We start from the raw sequence: 20,040 nt of genomic DNA on the forward strand, positions 1-20,040 counted from the left end.
CATCAAATGAATTTATTATCCCACTGATAAAATGTCATCTTAAATTTTGTTGCTTTTTTGTCATCAGTTCCTACAAGCTTCAGCATCTTGGTGATTTTAAAATCTACTCCAGGTTGGAGTAGATTTTCTGTGTATCAAAACCAGAGTCTCCATCAATTAATATATACTACTTACTATGAATGCATCACAATAGAAATACGGTAACCAGCTTTGCAGTCGTAATATTGAGCACCTAAATTCAAGATATCAAGGACTTTGAAGTATAGCGAAGTCTGTTTTGAGGTCATTATTCATAACACGTCCAAAAGTTTTTCCAATAAGGAGTTTTGTCTCAATGTATGATGGTGAAAAGGTGTTTGCGCTATAAATCTTTGCATGTTTTTGGTCTCTTGAATTGCAAACTAATTTTGACACCAGATAAAAAATAATAGAGTAAATACAACAAGCAGTTTTCAAATGATGAATTCATTAAAAAATGCTACCAAAATCTAACTGGCACTTTGGGAGTTTATCCTTGTAGAAGTAATAACTGGTTGTTCTACCCAAACTTGGCATCCATAGTTTGCGATAGCTGGCAATGATCACTGATTAATTTCATCCCAGTCTTCAGAAACATGTCAATTCAGCTGCGTTAAAGGTGTTGAGTATCTGAAATCAAGACTTTAGCTAAACCACCCCCAAACTTGGGATTTAGTTTTTTTAGTTATTCACAAGGCCTTGCTGCTGTTCTTTGGGTCGTTGTCCTTTACTGAAGGCTGGATGCTCTGCAGGATTTCCAGTCCCAATCCCATCATTTATAAGAAGTCGTCCAGCCCCAGACCATCACATTTCCACCACCATTAATGACTGTCAGTATGATGGTCTGTTTAAAATTTTTGGTCAAATGTAACCAGATGCACACATTCCAAATAGTGTTCGCTTTAGTCCTGGTCAGAATATTTTCCCTAGACTCTTTGGGATCATCAAAACATCTTGATGATCATCATCCTCCATGAGGTTTTAGCCACATGGATCTCATTTTTCCCACTCTTTCTTTCTGATTCATGAGCTCTGGTCTGAACTGAGGCATGAGAGTCCCGCAGAGATTTAGATGTTATTCTGGGTTGTTTTGTGAACTCCCTTTCCAAACCAAACTGACAGATGTGGACTTTTCTTACTGTTTTCTTGGATGATGTGTTGTTTTATGAAGTCTTTCAGCCATCAAAGATATTCTTTTTAAGTTATTTATTATATCTGCAGGTCAGGTAATAATTGGGGCGGGGGTTTGGCGCAGTTAATTCATGATTTAACAAGAGAGAGAATTACTTTTTCCCTCAAAGCCAGGCTGTTTTGGATAGCTTTTTTCTTTGATAAGTGAAATTATCGTTTGAAAACAGCTTTTTGGATTTATTAAGGTTATCTTCATCCAATATTAACATTTGTTTGATGATTTGAAACATTTAAGTGTGAGAAAAAAGCAAAAACAAGAAATCTGTAAGGGAAAAAATTAGACTTGCAAATCATTCTTCAGTTCTGCTCTCTAAATCTGGCATCTTTCCGGATAATATTTGACATAATTAAGAAAACAAAGCCAAGTTTGATGCTTAAAGGGGAAAAATAGATTAAACAGACAGATCTGCAGTTTTAGTATGCCAATAACATGTAGGATTAACTTCACAGTGCCATCATGTCAAATAATTAAGTTTTTATAGTTATATCATTTTGTAAACAATTGCTTGTGAGATGTGAACTTTCATTTTTACCCTGATGTTTGTTTTTGATGTTCAAACCTTTTATTTTCATTCTCTTGTTTTGATTGTGCAAATTGAATAACAAAGCCTCAGAAAATTGCATTTTAAATTGACTTTGTTGATTGTTTCGGTTATCTGACCTCTCAGAAAGCAGAGTTTAATATTTTGGGATGTATTTGTCGGTATTGTTGACAGTTTTTTATTAGTTGTCATACAACATGAGATGTTTACGCTGGTCTTCAGGTCCCACATTTTGATGGCTAACTGCTCTGATTTATGAGGTCCGTTTTGTCGTTTACACTAGTAAATGTTAGAGATTTTAAAAGCAGTTATGGGATTTCAGTGCTCTCATATTGCTTGGTAATTTAATCACGCTTTAGTGTCATGGCAATGTTTGCCTTTGCTGAATGAGGAGGATTTTTAAAGCTTGGATCGATGCGGCCTGGAGTCATTTTTATGCAGGCATGATGTGGCATTTTTAGAGCTGCTGATTAAACAGAAATATCACAGATTGTAATTTGTTCACTGACAGAACATCCCATATTTATATCCGCTTTGCCATCATTTGCTGTCTTCAAATCGGTGATTAAACATTAAAATGGAAACATTCACGTCCAGGCCAGTTTTTCATCATGTGGCCTTGTTTGTTGTCAGACCACAGGCCCAGTAGGTGGCAATAAAACACCAGACTTGTCCCTGGACATTTGGACGGACTCCAGAGGGCTGAAAAGCACAGCCAAGTCCTCCTGCTTTTCCCAAAACAGCTTAACACACTGCAAAAACACAACATCTTCTCTAGTATTTTTGGTTTACTTTGTACTGCAAATATTTTAGTATTCTTGAAATAAGACAAACTGACTTACAAGTAACTTTTCAGCAAGAAATAAGAGCTTGTTTAAAGTCAGTAATTGATTAAAATGGATCAAAAAAAGTACTAGTTTCACTGGCAGATCATTTCACTTATAACTTTTTATCAAAATTAGCAACATATCTACTGAAAATAAGGTCTTGTGTCTTTCTGAAAAGTTACTTGTAAGTTAGTTTTGTCTTATTTCATGTGTGCTAGGATATTTGCACTAGAAACTAGACTGAAAATACTTTATAAGATTTTGTGTTTTTGTCCAGTGTGTAAGCATAAATAATTAACTTAGTGGAAATTAAAAATGTACATATTTTAAGCATATTTGAAGAAATACTTGGTAAGATTTTGTCAGTGCATTGATATCATGCACTCAGCAAAACAAGTTTGCATTCTTCCTTTACTTTTAATCAGAATTACTTACCAATAGCCCTGTTGCATTAAATAATAAATTAATCGCATGATAAATTAAAATGAGCTTAATTTCCATTTGCACAATTAATAGCTGTACTCTTCTCTCTCTTTTGACCAAAAAATGGATGATAAACATCTTCAGTCTGGTGTTTTGGTCTCAACTGGCCCTTTTTTTGAAGGACAATTATGTTCACAAACATTTTATTTGTTGTTTATTTAAAAAATTTTAAATGTCTTCCAGTTCCAGTGTTAAATGTTTGTTAGAATTGAAAGTTTATTGACCTTTGATTGTGTGTTCTTGCATTGTCATGCCATTATTGCCATTATATTACTTGAAAATGGTCTCAAAACAACATTATCATTTATTGTGGTAACTTCTGGTGACGGTTTATTATCCAGTAACATTTGCTATCACGGCAGATCTATTCTCCAGCACATAGAGGCTGCTGTACTTTAAGCCTGCTTGGCTTAGAGTACATAAATGCGTCCTTTTGCACTGATTTGTTGCGTTCAGTGAGGTTGATGCCCTCTGGCCATTTGATCTCCTACATTAGCTTATAGCTTTGTACAGTAGGAAGCCTTTGGATCAGCGCCACTCAGTCTGTGCTGCTTCAGTTTGCAGTTGTTCAGTTACTCCAGAGACTGTGAGGAGAAAGGTCAAACATGCAGTTCTGACGGCAAGAGCGGTTGTGCAATTTCATTTTTATTGTTGCAGTTTTTTTACTTTAATTTGTATGCTGTTTACAGAAGCAGCATCTAGAAAGTGAATTTAACATCGACATCCCATATATTCCTTGTAGATAAGTGGAAAATGGCTGCATTTGAAACATCTTCAAGGTTCTGTGTTGATGTACTGCTATGTTGCAGACGTCCGGTTAAATAATGTAATCAGTCCTGACATTCCTCTCCAGTCTAACCTTGTTTCCCTCTCCTCCAGTTATCAGAGGCTGCTGCAGACCATCGTAGTACTGGAGGCGCAGCGAGCTCAGGCCATTCTGGACCTGGAGACGTTGGCACGTCAGCAGAGGGAGGCCCTCTCTGAACCCATCAGCTTTGTGGAGCAGCTGCAGAAACAGGTGAACAAAACACAGAGCCCTCTGCAGTACTGATACAACATGAACCACAAATATATCCGCATTTTATCTTGGATTTTGTTGGACACAAACCAGTGCACGATTTTGGAGGGAAATGACAATCATAATGTGAAAGTCCAGCATGCATTTCTTCTCAAATCTGAACTTTGTAGAAGAGAAACTGTTGACAGGAAGCCATAAAATGCTCATTTTGTCATAAGCCATTTAGATAAACCCGCAAACACATGGAAGAAGTTGCTTTCAACTTCCTTTGTTGGTTTTTTCTTTCTTCCAATTAGATCAATTTTTGAATAAAATTGACACCGGCAGAAATTATTTGTTTAAATATAAGAAAAATATGTAATGTGTGCATGTTGGAAAACCAGAGGAATGTGGTTCACTGTGTTTGTCCTGTTGTGCCAAAGATGAAGCCTATTTTTAATTAAAAGCTGCAACTAACAATTATTTTAGTTATTGATTATTTGGATAAAAAACGCTATTAGTTTAGAGAAAAATGGTCACATTTTGCAGATTTTTCACTTAACCTTTAAAGCCTATTTTACACAACACTAGAAATACTGCAACTAAAAAACTTAATTTAAATTCTTTTTAAAAACAAAAATTAATGTTTTATTATCTAAAATGCAATAATATACCATTCCCTTAGTGTAAACTTGATAGCATCTGCAGCTAATAAACACTTCTAACATGTGAAAAGCTCAGCACTTTTTTTATTGACTTATCAGTACAGTGCATGGTTGATCTGTTGATTATTTTATGGATTAACCAATTAGTAACTGGATAGCAAAAGGTATTAATAGGAGATTTTTCCCCCCCCCCAGAATTTGAACCAGTTGTTCTGGGTAGAACATATTTACATACAAATGTGTTTTTTTTTTTTAATCTTAAATACAAAATGTATATATTTTATGTCCAGTTTTGTCTTAATTTCTCGTCTGAAACTTTTACCGACTCTGTCTACTTTGGTTAACAATTAATCAATTACTAAGTTAGTTGACAATTATTTCAATTCATCATGGTTAATCTGATTAATCGCTTCAGCCCTATTTTAATTGTTTAACTTAATTTGTGGTTTTCTTTTTGACTCTCAGGCGAATTTGGGTCTGCCGCGTCCTCAGCGGGTCGTCCAGCTCCCGGACATCGCCTGGGAACAGTACACCTCCGGTCTGGGGGAGTTCGAGAGAGAGTTCTGCGACAAGAAGCGAAAAACCCGGCAGCTGAAGTTAATCTTTGATAAAGGCAAGTCTGAAGTTAGAATTTGTTTATCTAATTTTTATATTTTTAGAAAAGGACGTCGATTCGATTATTTTTGTTTACTACAGGTTTGCCTCTTAGACCAAAAAGTCCTGTTGAACCCAAGAAAGAAGGTGAATCATCAGCCGTGTACTCCTCTCTTCCCACCAGTGACGCCCCTGAGAACGGCAGGCAAACACAGGTACAAAGATAGATAGATAGATAGATAGATAGATAGATAGATAGATAGATAGATAGATAGATAGATAGATAGATAGATAGATAGATAGATAGCATTTATTGTCATTGAACAGAATTCAACGAAATTTCCATTGCAGCTCCCGTGCAAAAGGTCAAATATATACAGTATAAATAAGCAAACACACAATAATAATAATAACAATATATACAACTAAATTAACTAAAGGCACTCAACCACACCAAAGAAGTAGCAGCAGGTCCAATTATGGCAAAGTACAGATAATGTGACAGTGCAAAGTGCAGAACAATATGGCCGTGTGGGGGTGGGGGATATGTATGTGTGACTGCGAGGTTATGATATGTGTGGGAGGGGGGACGGCAGGGAGTAATGGCTCTGACGGCTGTGGGGAAGAAACTGTTTCTCAGTCTATTTGTTGTAGTCCGTATATTCCTGTACCGCTTGCCTGATGGCAGCGGCACAAACAGTCTGTGGCCCGGGTGGCTGGAATCCATGGCTATGGATCCAGCTCTCTTCTTGACCCGGTCTGTGTAAATGGAGTCCAGGTCTGGGAGGGGGCATCCCACAATGCCTTGTGCTGTTCTCACCACCCGTGTCAGTTGTTTCCTCTCCAATGCTGTGCAGCTACCATACCACACAGTCATGTTGAGGCAGAGGATGCTCTCGATCATCGCCCTGTAAAAGTTCACGAGCAGCCGTGAGGAAAGTCCAGCCCGTCTCAGTTTCCTGAGGAAGAAGAGCCTTTGTTGTGCTTTCTTCACCAGGTGGGAGGTGTTTGTGTTCCAGGAGAGGTCAGAAGTGATGTGGAGGCCCAGGAACTTGATGTTGTCCACACGTTCCACCACTTCTCCATCTATGAGAAGGGGAGTGTGATCCGTCCTCCTGGACCTTCTGTAATCCACAATGACCTCCTTGGTCTTCCCTGTGTTCAGCACCAAGTTGTTGGCTGAACACCACTGAGTGAGCTGCAGAATCTCCTCTCTGTAGTGGGTCTCGTTGTTGTCTGAAATGAGACCCACTACTGTTGTGTCGTCCGCGTACTTCACGACTGTGTTGGTGGGGTGGATGGCCACGCAGTCGTGTGTAAACAGGGTGAAGAGAGCTGGGCTGAGCACACAGCCCTGCGGCGTGCCTGTGTTGAGGACCAGTGGGGACGATGTTGAGCCACTTATTCTCACCACCTGAGGCCTGTTGGTGAGGAAGTCTCTGATCCAGTGGCACAGTGAAGCGGGCAGCCCCACCTCGAGTAGCTTCAGCACCAGCTTGTCTGGGATGACGGTATTAAATGCTGAGCTGAAGTCTACAAATAGCATCCTGACGTAGGTGTTGGGATGCTGCAGATGGGTCAGGGCTGTGTGCAGAGTGATGGAGACAGCATCCTCTGTTGACCGGTTCGCTCTGTAGGCGAACTGAAGGCTGTCCAGGTTTGCGGGGATGAAGTCTCTGATGTACCTCAGAAGAATCCTCTCAAAGCACTTCATGATCACCGGGGTCAGAGCGACGGGCCGGTAATCGTTCAGGCTGGTGATGGACCTCTTCTTCGGTACAGGGATGATGGTGGAAGACTTGAGGCACTCAGGAACCATGGCGAGCTGCAGGGACAGATTGAAAATGTCCAGAAACACTCCTGCCAGCTGGTCGGCGCAGGTTTTCAGCGTCTGGCCTGACACCTTGTCCGGTCCTGGAGCTTTGTGGGTGTTGATCCTCCTCAGGGTGGACGTCACCTGATGCTTCTGCAGGACGAGAGGCTGGTGCTGCTCTTCCAGTTGGGGTAGATGTATGGCTTCTCTGCTGCCCGCCGTGTCAAAGCGGGCAAAGAAACTGTTTAAGGTGTCAGGCAGGGTGGGGTCGTGGCTGGTCAGCTGAGTGCTGTGTTTGTAGTCCGTCATGGTTCTAATGCCTCTCCACATGCTTCGGGGGTTGTTGTTGATGAAATGTTCCTCAATCTGCTGTTTGTACTGGAGCTTGGCCTGCTTAATACCTTTTTTCAGTTCCGACCGGGCCCTGCTATAAGCCAACCTGTCTCCAGACCTGTAGGCAGCATCCCGGGCTTTCAGCAGGGCCCGTACTGTGCTGTCCAGCCATGGTTTCTGGTTTGGAAACACTTTTATGGTCTTAACAGGGAGGACAGCGTCGGTGTCCCACAAAGTCCCACAATCTGTGGGAAATACCGAGGCTGATATCGGAGTTTTCAGGTCCGGCTAACTACAGTAAAACAAAATAAGAGAACAGCAAAATATTAGTACTTTGAGATTTTATTCCCAACCCTGTTGTCTAAATGGAGCTTCTTTGCTTCTGTTCTTTCTCCTTCTCGTCTTTTCTTTCTTCTGTTCTTGTGTTTTTCCTTCTGTCCTTGTCCTCTGTCACTTTTTTGTCCTTCCTTTCCTTGTTTACTACCTTCTGTCTTTGTGACCTTCCTTTCTTTGTTCCTTGTACCTTTTCTTTTTCTGCTCTTTCCTTCATTCTTTTTGTCTTTTCTTTAATTGCTGTTTTTGTTTCTTTCTTTTCATTGGTTCTTTCATCTTTTCTTTCATTCTTCCTTTGGTCCTTTTTCTTTCTTTCTCTGTTTCTTTTTCCTTTGATCTTTTCTTTGTTTCAGTCTTTCTCTCCTTTGTCCTTTCTTTGTGTCTTTCTTTACTTCCATTCCTTTCTTTCTTGTAATCTATCTTTTTTTCTCATTTAATACGCTCCTTGGGTCTTCTCTTTTTTCATCGTAGTGTCCTTCATTCCTTCCCTCTCTCCTATTTTCCCTCATTTATCCTTCCACGTTCTTGTTTCTGCAGATCCTGTATGTAAACCCTGAACACTGTAAAAACACCTGGCCATAAAATCTCAGTAGTTTATATTTTAAAATAAACACAAATCACTGAAAACTCTGAGACGTTTACTCTGAAAGAATCAGGAATATTTACAGATCCATATGTGGGATTTATTAGTGGAGTTTTTAATGTTGAATTCCTCCATCAGCTGCCGTCTGCAGCGGCAGCAGTTTCTAACTCTGGCTGATGAGTCACTCGTCTCTCACTAGTTGTCTCACAGATCAGCTGATTTTTACCTTTCTACACCTCCTTCACTTCTTCCCTTTCAGTCTTACTGCTTTGCTCAGTTAAGTATTTAAAAATTACAAAGTATCTGTGGAAACAAGCCTCTTCTATCCTTTTTCCATGTGTGTGTATTCACTCTCCCACAATCACGCCAGCAGTCAGGTTTTACGTTTTAATTTGATTATTTGGATTAGAAAGGTGCAGAGCATCCTGCTCCGAGCTAACAACTCTCGGTTATTCCTGCTGCTTTTTTTGTTTACTTTGTGCCGACACATTTGCTTTCTCCCAGCCGACATTCTCTGCATAGTGAAAGGATTTTGTTTGTCAGTCAAAAGGAGCTGCTGCTTTTTTCCGCACACTCCCAGCGACACGTTTCAAGCCACGTCTGACAGCCAGCCTTTCTCTGTCAAGCTGAAGGATTCATATTGCCTGGCAGTTTGCATGTTGAGATCCTTTCAAGATGTCGGCGGCGATGTGCTTTATTTTTGTCTTGTCAGTCTCTTAACATGCCTGTCAATGTGTGTTGTTGGCAGATGATCAGGGGGAGGATTTGTCACCCAAATAAGCCTGACACGTTTAACCAGCTGTGGACGGTGGAGGAACAGGTTGGTAGAAAGAGTTAAACACAAATCTGTACATTTATTGTTTTCATTTTTCTTGGGATTTGCTCAGCTATTTGTTTATATTTAGTGCCTTCTAGAATACCAGGTTCGTACGGGTTTTTAAGATCCATGTAGGTGTTTTCAAGGTTTGGAAAGCTCTTGAGTTCTGTATAAAATCCTTGAAAGTGCTTGATCAGGTTTGTAATAAAAGCAGAATACAATGTTTGATTAAAAGCCTACATTTGGAAAGCATTATTTACATTTGAAGCCCGATATTTTCATACACCTAATAAAAAGAATCAGATATCTCTTTTGTTCCTTTTGTTCCATTTAATTTGAGCAGGAACGTTATTTACCTTAACATGATTTGTTTGGATTGTTTCAGTGTAATGAATATTATTACTTCTCTGCAAAAAGCAAACATCTTACTGCACATAAAAAAGGACAAAACTAACATTCAAGTAATTTTTTAGCAAGAAATAGGAGCTTGAATATAAATTAAAAGATAGTAGTTCCACTGGGAGATTGTTTCACTTACGATATATCTTGTTATAAGTGACATAAATCTACTTTTTTTTGATTAATTGGATAAAATCATTAGCAGATCAGCCATACATTGAATTGATGTTCAGTCAAGCAGAATTACTTGGACTTTTCACATGTTTCACATGATGTTGTTTCACATGGTGTTGGAGATGAGGATGAACATCATCTGCAGATGATGTTCATCCTCAAATAATCAAATACAAATAATCAAATGTTCACCAAAGGAAAGGGATGTTATTGCATTTTAGGCAATACCGTTTTTTCTTATTTGAAAACGTAATTAAATTATTTGTTTATTTGCACCTTTTCATGTATTTCTAACATTGTTTAAAAAAGGCTTAAATAGAAAATCTGCAGAATGTGACCTTTTTTTATTATCAAATTAATCATCAGAATAATTGATAGATTAATTAAGTTAGTTACTGCCTTACACATTAAACCTTTTAATGTAATACAAAAATTTCTAAATCATGTCCTACTTTATAATTATGCTGTGCTTTGGTCCATCACATGAAATCCTTATGAAGTGCATTGAAGCCTGTGGTTATAATGTGGAAAAAAAATTGTTTTAAAGTTCAAAAGCTATTGCCATTTTTGCATATTTTTTGGTATATTTGGCTTTTTTATTATAAGACAAAACTTAACCCAAAAACAAACCCTGATTCATAAAACCAACTAAAAATGCAGAATATATTCCAGCTGCTCTTATTTTGTCTGAACAGAATAAAGGCAGAGAGATGTGTTGTCATGATGGAGGAGTAAAATCTAAGTCTAGCTGTGCAGAACAGGCACCACCCAAATATGTTAAGTGCTTTCACACTGTGGGAACCTTTTTATAGCTCTTTAAATTATTTCTATGCACAGCAGGAGCTGCCGCCTCGCCTACACTTCTTATAGGATTTTTGCTTTCCACCCTCGCTTCATAGTTGGAATGTAATTGGAACAAAAACCTGCACGTGGTAATCAGCCTGGACAATAAAAATTCACTCAAAAGAATCAAACTGAACAGCAAAACCACAGGGTACGAAAAAAGTACCCAGAAAAGCAAGAAAAAGAAACATTAGATGTATTTTTTCCCATTTGGTCTTAATCTTTGTTAAATAAAATCTCTGATGTATTTCTGATTAATTTCTAGTTAGATTTAAATAACTTTGTAAATTCAATGCAAACCAGATCAAGTTTCTATTATATCCTGATCCATAAAACCTTTTATTTCCCTGATGACTAAAATGTTTTGAAAGATTATTGCACAGTTTTATCTGGGAGTGGGAGAAAAAAATCAAAATTTTCATTGCATCAAGATGCGAACATTCATAATTCTGACCCAAATAACCCCATTAACATAAATCACTTGGAAAAGATTCATGCTTTATGCATGATGTGTGAAGTTGGAAGAAAATCTTTTGAAACAAGAGGTGCTATGTTACAGTTTTCAACTGGAACGAGAAAATAAAAAAGCTGATATATCCTCCGATCATAAACCGCGAAGCTAGTGATGCAATTACATCATTAATCGATTTAGAGTTGCACCTTGTCTTTCTGAATTGTAATCGAATCAATTTGCCAAGTGCCCAAATATTCCCAGCTCCAAATGTATCTGAATGTTTTGTTTTCATAGAAAAAACTGGAGCAGCTTCTTGTCAAGTTCCCGCCTGAAGAAGTGGAGTCCAAAAGGTGGCAGAAGATCGCTGATGAGCTCGGCAATCGAACGGCCAAACAGGTGACACCCACGTTAGAAAGCAGAAAAACATCAAAATAATTGTAAAACTGTTAGTAACTGCCTTACCACTGGTAGTATTTGTGTTTTTTATCTTTTCTAATGGAAAACAAGTCCGAGGGTGAAACTTGTTAATAGGCGGAGCTGCTGATACCTGCAGGTGTTTGAGCTCCGTTATTTCAAGCAGCTGTTCCTCTGCTGGAAGTGATTAATGAATCAGATTTCCTCCTGAAACATCCCAGGTCGCCAGCAGGGTTCAAAAGTATTTCATCAAACTGACAAAAGCTGGTATCCCTGTGCCTGGAAGAACCCCCAACCTCTGCATGTACACTAAAAAGGTAACTGCCACTCATCTGCCAAACCCTTCAACTATATAAAGTAACACTGATATTCAAATAAAAGCTAAGAAATGTATTCAATTGTACTGGCTGGGAGCCCAACTCTTTGTTTTCTAATGTCCAGTGTTTCTTTCCTCCTTTTTTCATTTGCTTTTATTTTGTTTTCTCTTTTTATCTAAGTAAGCATTTTTGCTGCCTTCATTTGCTATAAATGAAGACTGACTGAATGACTGAATCCTTCTTAGTTCAGGGTGCAATTTTTATGGTTTTGGGCACAAGATCAATAAAACCTGATCAATCTGTGTCCAAACGATCTAATTAAACTATTTTATTATCTGACACACTAATCCTAACTTATAATTATGTCTGTAAATAGGAAAAACAAAGCAGAAAACTGTAAAACTAAACAGACTAGGAGATAGCAAACATGTTTGTCCAGCATTTAACATTTTTCTTAACTTTTTTCACACTAGAAGGATTTTCTCAGTCTGTGATTTCTCTTTCTTTTGGACTTTTTCTGTGTTGTGGTAATTTTAAGTAAATTTTTTCAAAACATTTTCCCACATTTTTAAAGTAAGTCATGCAGTAAATACAGATGAATAGAGAGGATGCCTTTAATTATTACATTTATTTGAATGGAAACCCTCTTTATCTTTGAAGGGCTTTTTTTGAGAGTTAATTTATAATCGGTTCAATCTGCTGTGGAGGAAAATCCCAGGGCATTAACGGAGGTCCAACTTTGAATTAATCTGAGGAAATACAGCAGCTAATCCAATGAAAGATAATCCGTTTTCCACTTGCAGTTGTGCTCACAACTAAATAACAAGACTATGTAAATATTGGTGATCTGCCATAAACTATAATATAAATACCAGATGTTGTTATTTCAGTGCATCCTTAGAAATGGAGTAACAGTTTCTGCACAGATGAAAGCAAAATTTTCAACCCTCAAACAATGAGTTCAAGCCCCAGAACTCCGTGAAGCACAGTGGCGTAAGCATCATGATATGGGATGTCTCATACTATGATGATGGGCCTATTTGTCACATGTAGGGGATTATAGATCAGTTTAAAAAGGAAATTCCCTTGAAATGGCTGTCTTTAAATAAGATTTTAAAACCCCAAATACTCCTGAAAATGAGCTTTTTTGTTGGGTTTATTTAAAATATTCTGTTTCTGATGTAAAACAAAGATATGCAGAGCAATAGAGAAATGTAATCCAATTGTCTTGGACTGAAATACCTGTTCAAAGGTGCATAAAGCTATTTGACTTGATGAGGCTGTACATTTTTTTAATTTATACAATAACAGTTGGAATTTAAGACTTTTTTAATCATATTTTGTCTTGGAATACAGCATGCAGTGTTCTCAGTGCATTTGCCTGCATGCTAACTAAATCTGTGGCAAGAATTTACTCACTTTTGTAAACACACTGGTTACCTTAAACACAAGTCTACAACTTAAATATAGATATTTAAGTTTGAGCTTAAAAGTTATAGATATTAAAGGGTTTTCTTAAAGCTTCCTATTTGGATACCAGAGCCATTTTTTCTCTCTTGACGCTAACTGTTATAAACTATTAACGTTTAACATGCAAACTTTGGTTTGTAGAGTCTTTGACTGGCAATATAGAGTGTTAGTCTGACTGAGCTAAATTTAACTGTAAATTTAAAAAAAATCAAACGTTTGTTCATCTATGTATAAAATTGTAAAATAAAATATTAGAAATTAAAGCCAAATCTTGTTTAACAGAGTGGTTTACTTTCAGTCTTTCAGTTAGGTCTGTATAATATTGTAATTTCCAGATTTGTTTGTACAACAGCTTGTTTTCTAAGCTCAAAGGGAAGTATTATACAAAAATAACAAAATTTCTGCTGCTTCTAAAATTTATTGCTTAAAAATAAAACACCCAGCCGTTTTTGGCATTAAGTTAATGTATATTGTGTCTTGAAAATGACAGAAAACTCAAGAACTTCTGGAATGTAACTGCTGCTACACTGTTACCTAGCAACCCCAGAGAGGCCCTGCCCGCTACCTAGCAACCCAAGCTGAATTCCAGGACATTTGGCCAGCTGGTTTCAAATTCAAATTCAAAAAACTTTATTAATCCCAAAGGGAAGTTAAATTAAATTCAATTAAATGAAATTTCTTTGCTTATCATCCAGAAACCTGATGATTATACTGTGTTTTAATTTTGCTATCCCCTCATTTTGACTCATCACTATCGATCCCTGTCAAAGGCAAAACACTGCAGTGCGTGAAAGCGAGCGTGTTTTGCTGAGGCTCAGAAAGCTTTCCTTTGTTTGTAACCGTCTCTGGTTTCCCTGCAGGCCTCCAGTAAGAGACAGCATCACCTAAACAAGCATCTGTACCGGCCGTCCACCTTCCTGACCTCCTACGAGCCTCCAGTCTACATGGAGGATGAGGACGAGCGCGCAGCGTTTTACCACAGCGTGCAGGACCCTTCTGCTGACGATTCGGTCAGTCAGAGCAACTTTCTTAAGGAGTTATTGACTGTCGTTTTATATTCCGATATTTTAGTTTAAAAATGGATGTGTGTAGACTGGCGTACGTAGCGTATACCACTATATGGCAGGAAAAAAACAATAAAAATAAGTAATACATAAAATATTGATAGGTACTCCAATTAATTACTTGTATGGTATTTATTAGTATTTAAATCAATATTTGATATTGAATCAAATGGTGACCCAAAGAATCAAAATTCTCTAAGAATATTTGATTGAAACTAATTAAATAGCTTTAAATGTCATCTGCAAACACACTTTGATCTTTCCTACTTTCTCAAGAAATACATATTTTATTATGGGGAAAATATCTCTTTAAAATGTTAAAAATATCTCCAAGAAAAGGGTAAAAAGTCAGTTTCCATGCTTTTGGAGCCCTGGAACCTTTCTTTTTCTTGCAGATCAATTTAAAATTGAGCGAAATTGCATCAATTTTCTTCCACTTCCTTATGCTTTCTCCACTTTGACACCATTGCAATCAGTGAAGCATTCGATTCTTTCTCATTTTACTTCCAATCACGACTCTTTTTACTGTTGAAAATAACCGAGAGCAGTGCAGGGAAGCTGAGCCAGCTCTGCGTTTCTCCTCTGTTTGAACTACATGGCTCCTGATGCTCGATGTTATCAAAGCTCTGACATTTCCTCTGGCCCTTTGATGGCTCTAACCTTTAAGAAAAACTGGTTCCCCAAGGCCTGCTGGTAACACAGATGGTTTTCTCCCATCCCCATGTTAAAGAAGGGAATTATTTCATATTAAAGGCAGATATGGTGGCAGCAGACATCTGCAAGGAATAATAATAAAGATTGGATTTTGTCTACAACAGAGTATTAGGGCCAGGTGAAGAAAAAAACATTAAACTACAAGAGCAAAGTCAAAATATTGCGAGAAAAAAGTCATAAGAAGTCAAAATACTACCAGAATAAAGCTTTAATATTACCAGAGTACAGACATAACATTACCTGAAAAAAGTTGCAATATTATGACAATAAATTCGTAATATAATGACAATAAATTTGTAATATTACAAGAAAAAAAGTTGTACAAGAAGCAAGTAATATTATTGCCAGAATAAAGTTATATTATAACAGAATTAAGTCGTAATATTATTAGAATAAAGTTGTAGTATTATGATAATAAAGCCGTAATATTACCAGAATAGTTGTATGACAATTAAATTGAAATAATACGAGAATAAACTCAATACGTAATGAAAATAAACTCGTAACAACAGAAAAAAATTCTGCATATCACGAGAATAAATAATATCAGAATAAAGTCGTAACAATAACAAAAAATACAACTTTTTGTTGTATAATTACCTTATTTTTAGGTTATTATAAACTCATAATTATCTAAATAAAGTTGTAATAATACAAGAATAAAGTCATAATTTTACCAGAATAAAGTAGTAATTTTAAGTATAAAGTCTTAACGATACAAAAAAAAGTCATTATAGTCCAAGAATAAACTTATAATATCATCAAAGTAGAAATGATATAATCAAAAGTCGTAATATTAGGAAAATTAAGTAGTAAGTTTATGAGAACTTGTACATAAAAAATAATAAAGGAAAATTAGAAATGTTGAGCATCTTGTGAAGTTATGCTTTGGTAAAAGTTTTACAAATAAGAAAATACTTCATCTTTTAACACATCAACATCAAATTATTAAGATACTAAATATTTTTTTATTTTAACTGTATTGAAGCCTCATTAAAAATTTTTTTATCACTTTCTTCTGGTAATATTACGTCTTTATTCTACTAATGTGACCTTATTGTCATAATATTGTGGAAAAGATACAAGCACTTTGAACTGCTTTGTTCCTGAAAATGTACTATATCAATACATTATCTTACTTTAGTCTTATTATTTCCAAAAATAAAAAATAAAAACCTTTTGTCCAATACTCATACTTGCCTGATGCTTATTCAGGCCAAAGCATCTCATCGTAAACATTTTCTTTGTTTACCTTTGGCTCAAGGACAATCTGTGTGTGACGCAGCTCTGCTGCCTTAACAATAAAAATATCTGCTCCTATTTATGTTGCTCATGTCCAGCAAAAATCAGAGCCGTCAATACTGACTGTAGAAAAAACGAGGAGAACATAACCGTCCTACTGCGGTTTCTGTCATCTGGAGATCTTTTGTTTGTGCTTTACCAGCTCCGACTCCACCCAGCTCTTATTTTTGTTTTGTTTACATCAACAATCTCAGGATGAGGAGAGCGTTCCTGTGGAGCTGAGGAACCTACAAGAGTACAAAGAGCTTTTACAGCTGAAGAGATTGAAAAAACAGAAACTCCAGGAGATTCGAGAGGATAACGCCGGGGTGCAGCACATGGGTTACAAGGTGACGCATTTCTGCACACACAACAACTTCCTGCTGCATGCTGCACAGCGTGCCGGCACTGCCTGGCCCTCTTCCACATTTTGTCACATTTTAAACACACAACTGCGTGAGTTTTATTAGGATTTTTTGTAATAAACCTACAGAAATTGCATAAGTTGAAAATTAGGGGGAAGAAAATATCAGATGGTTGTAAAATCTGATATGTTTGAAGACTTATTTATGATGGCGTATTAGGGCAATTCTAGATGGGGTAAAAAGGAGCAAATTTCTGCCAAAAAACTAAGAAATTTTGAGATCAATCTCAGAAATTTTCTAGAAAAAAATATGAAAGTTTCTGAGCTTTGAAAGTTGAAATATTTCTAGAAAAAAACGTAGACATTTTTACATTAATCTCAGAAATTTTCTAGAAAAAGATGTGGAAATTTTTTAACTGGAAAATCAACTTTTGACACTGAAGAAATTTTCGTAAGTTGAACATTTTTAACTTTTGAAACCTCAGAAATTTCCCTGTTTTTTCCAGAACATTTCTGAGATTAATTTCTGAGGTATTTTTCTCACATTGGCGACTATTTATATATAATAAATAGCACATATTTTTCAAGGAGTGTGATTAACTTTTAAGGCAGATGTTGAAAACCTCCCAAAAATATGTGCACTTGCTGCAGATCAATAGGGGGGAAAAAATCCAGATTATGTTTTTATACGAGACATTTTCAAGCATAAATTCTGCAGCAGAGCAGAATATTCAGCTTACTAACATCTGCAGTTAAAAGTAGTAGTTCTTTCATAAACATATGTGAAGTAATGCAGAGGAAACATGAAACACCCAAACCTGTTTGTGGTAAATTTGTGACTTTTGATTACAAATTTTGGTCTCTTGAACGCCTTTGCTTTGGGACTGATGTAAAATGGAGTCTTATAATGTTTATAATTTAGTTTAACTCCAAAATGTTTCACTATGTGCAGAGTTTTTAAGGCAGAATGATATAAATAGTGCAAAAGGAGGAGCAGCTAACTCGATAATTAACAAAATAAGCAGACGACGACAAATACACAGCTTTTGATTTGCATTGGGAGGAAAACTGGTGCATTACTAATCGCTTAACAAACTCTACTGATTATGGACTCGTATGCAGAGTAGTCTAGTCTCAAAACACAACAGAAAATGGCTGCTTTTCAAAATTACTTGAATTGTCAGCAGGAAACACAGAAGGGAGACTTTTGCACACTTATTAGAAATTAGCACACTTAAAAATATCGTGTTGAATCAACTCCATTTTACATCAAGAACTGTAAATGAAAATCTAAAGAACTGGTCCTTTATTATAAAATAAATGTTTCTTTTTATTATTTTTATAAATTGAAACAACGTATTTAAGATAGAGGATTTTTGGCTTTAGATAAAGTGGGGAAAAGGGACAAAATGTTTGTGTGAGTAACGCACGTTAGGGGGAATTTTGTTAAGCTGTGGTTGGTTTCATCCTGATGGTTTTGCATCTTTTTTGTCTCGTGCTGTGCAGTGCGACGTGTGCGGCATGGACCCCATCCAGGGGGTCCGTTGGCACTGTCAGGACTGTCCTCCAGAAAACTCGGTCGATTTCTGCTCCAACTGCTCAGACTGGTGAGAACCTTTTTAGCTAAGTATACCTCAGAGAGGATTCTGGGTTCTTGTCAGTTTATTTGTATAGCACATTTCAGCAACAAGGCAATTCAAAGTGCTTTACATCATAAATAAACAAAAATATAAAGTCATAAAAGACAGCACACAGTTAACAATTTAGAAAACGTTACATTTTTGTGTATCAGATTAACTACAGAGTTGCAAGAAAAGCTTAAAAAACTGAGTTGATAAGAAAATATATTTTCTTTATTTATATTCTATTTATATTTTTGAAGAACGTCTATAAAAAAACTAAAAGGAAATTTAAAAAATAAAATGTTTTAGTCATCAAACGGTTTATTTTTTAAGAAGTAGTTGAACAGTTGCAAAATGCTGTTTCCTTACACAGAATTTAATGATAATCTGTCAAACAATCCAAATGTTTAAAGAGCACTCACCCTAAGTTTAGCATTTAATTTTCCTAAAACTCTCATATGGAAATGTGACTGCATTGTATAAAAGCCTTAATATTGTCCACCTAAAGATATGTCAATATCTATTTATTCTATGGCATTTAGATTGTTTTATTTAATTGTAACATATTTTTTTCTAGATAATTAATTTTGTCTTTTATTGTTTCAGAATATTTTTTAATTTATATTATTTATGTTATTTTTGTTTGGTATTTTTATTTTATTTATTTTACCTTACTTTTTTTGGTAGTATTTATATTAATTGAATATTTTTATTGGTTTTCAACAAAGTAGATTAACAACCCAAACATTCACATCCACACATCCGTTAAAAAAAAAAAAAAAAAGGGAAGGTTGACTTAGTTAGTTTCATGCTGGGTTGACTGATTGGCTGGACGTCCCTCAATGTGACACAAGAATGGTCGCCATACTTTGTAAAATTTGTCCACAGAGCCCTGCCCAGCATATCTCTGCTGTTCAACTTTGAGATTTGAAAGCAAGTCCTTAATCCATTGTTTATAGGAGGGGGGTGCCTCTTTTTTCCATGATAGAAGTATGAGTCGACGAGCAACCAATGTGGAAAAGGCTACAGCTGAAGCTTGTCGGGTGGACACACAACATGTCCGAGGAACAACCCCAAATATTGCAGAAAGAGGATTCGGCGGAATATTAATGTTCCAAGATTTCGACAGGGTCTTAAAGATAGTTCTCCAGAAGGTCTGCAGTTTTTGGCATTCCCAAAACATATGACCAAGAGTGCCTTTCTCGCTTTTACATCTTGGGCACGCTTCATTCAATCCTGGAAACAACTTTGCGAGTTTACTATTTGACAAATGAAGTCTATGAACCACCTTAAATTGTATTAAACCATGTCTGATACATATTGATGAATCATGAATAAGCCTTGTTGCCTGCTGCCACTCCACCTCAGTTATTCTCAATCTCAACTCCAGCTGCCACTGTTCTTTAATTTTGTCTAATGAGGGTGCAGCCGCTGTATGAATTAATGCGTATACCTTCGATGTGGCCCCTCTCTTCTTGGGGTCCACCTCCAGGCACCCATCAATCCAATTGGAGTCTGGAGTTTGGAGCGTCTGTGAGAAGTGTTTTTTAACAAAACTTCGCAACTGCAGATACCTAAAAAAGTTCGAAGAAGATAGGCTAAATGAATTCTGCAGCTGTTGAAAGGACATAAAATGCCCATCTTTGAACAGGTCTCCCACAGTGCTTATCCCTTTATTTGCCCAGGCATGGAAAGCAGAGTAAATTAGAGAAGGTGGGAACAAGGCAT

At 36.7% G+C, this 20,040-nt stretch overlaps 1 protein-coding gene across 2 annotated transcripts in view; it reads left to right on the forward strand.

The window, feature by feature from the left end:
• zzz3 (zinc finger ZZ-type containing 3) overlaps positions 1-20,040 on the forward strand; it is a 34,167-nt gene that overhangs the window by 11,912 nt on the left and 2,215 nt on the right. For both annotated transcript variants that reach the window (XM_023336189.1, XM_023336188.1), the window contains exons 3-11: positions 3,941-4,079; positions 5,189-5,336; positions 5,420-5,532; positions 9,128-9,199; positions 11,361-11,462; positions 11,702-11,797; positions 14,128-14,277; positions 16,542-16,676; positions 18,197-18,297. In XM_023336189.1, coding sequence (XP_023191957.1) covers positions 3,941-4,079; positions 5,189-5,336; positions 5,420-5,532; positions 9,128-9,199; positions 11,361-11,462; positions 11,702-11,797; positions 14,128-14,277; positions 16,542-16,676; positions 18,197-18,297 — 1,056 coding nt within the window. The remainder of the gene's footprint in view (positions 1-3,940; positions 4,080-5,188; positions 5,337-5,419; positions 5,533-9,127; positions 9,200-11,360; positions 11,463-11,701; positions 11,798-14,127; positions 14,278-16,541; positions 16,677-18,196; positions 18,298-20,040) is intronic.

Source organism: Xiphophorus maculatus, chromosome 6 (genome assembly GCF_002775205.1).
Source record: "Xiphophorus maculatus strain JP 163 A chromosome 6, X_maculatus-5.0-male, whole genome shotgun sequence".
Taxonomy (NCBI): domain Eukaryota; kingdom Metazoa; phylum Chordata; class Actinopteri; order Cyprinodontiformes; family Poeciliidae; genus Xiphophorus; species Xiphophorus maculatus.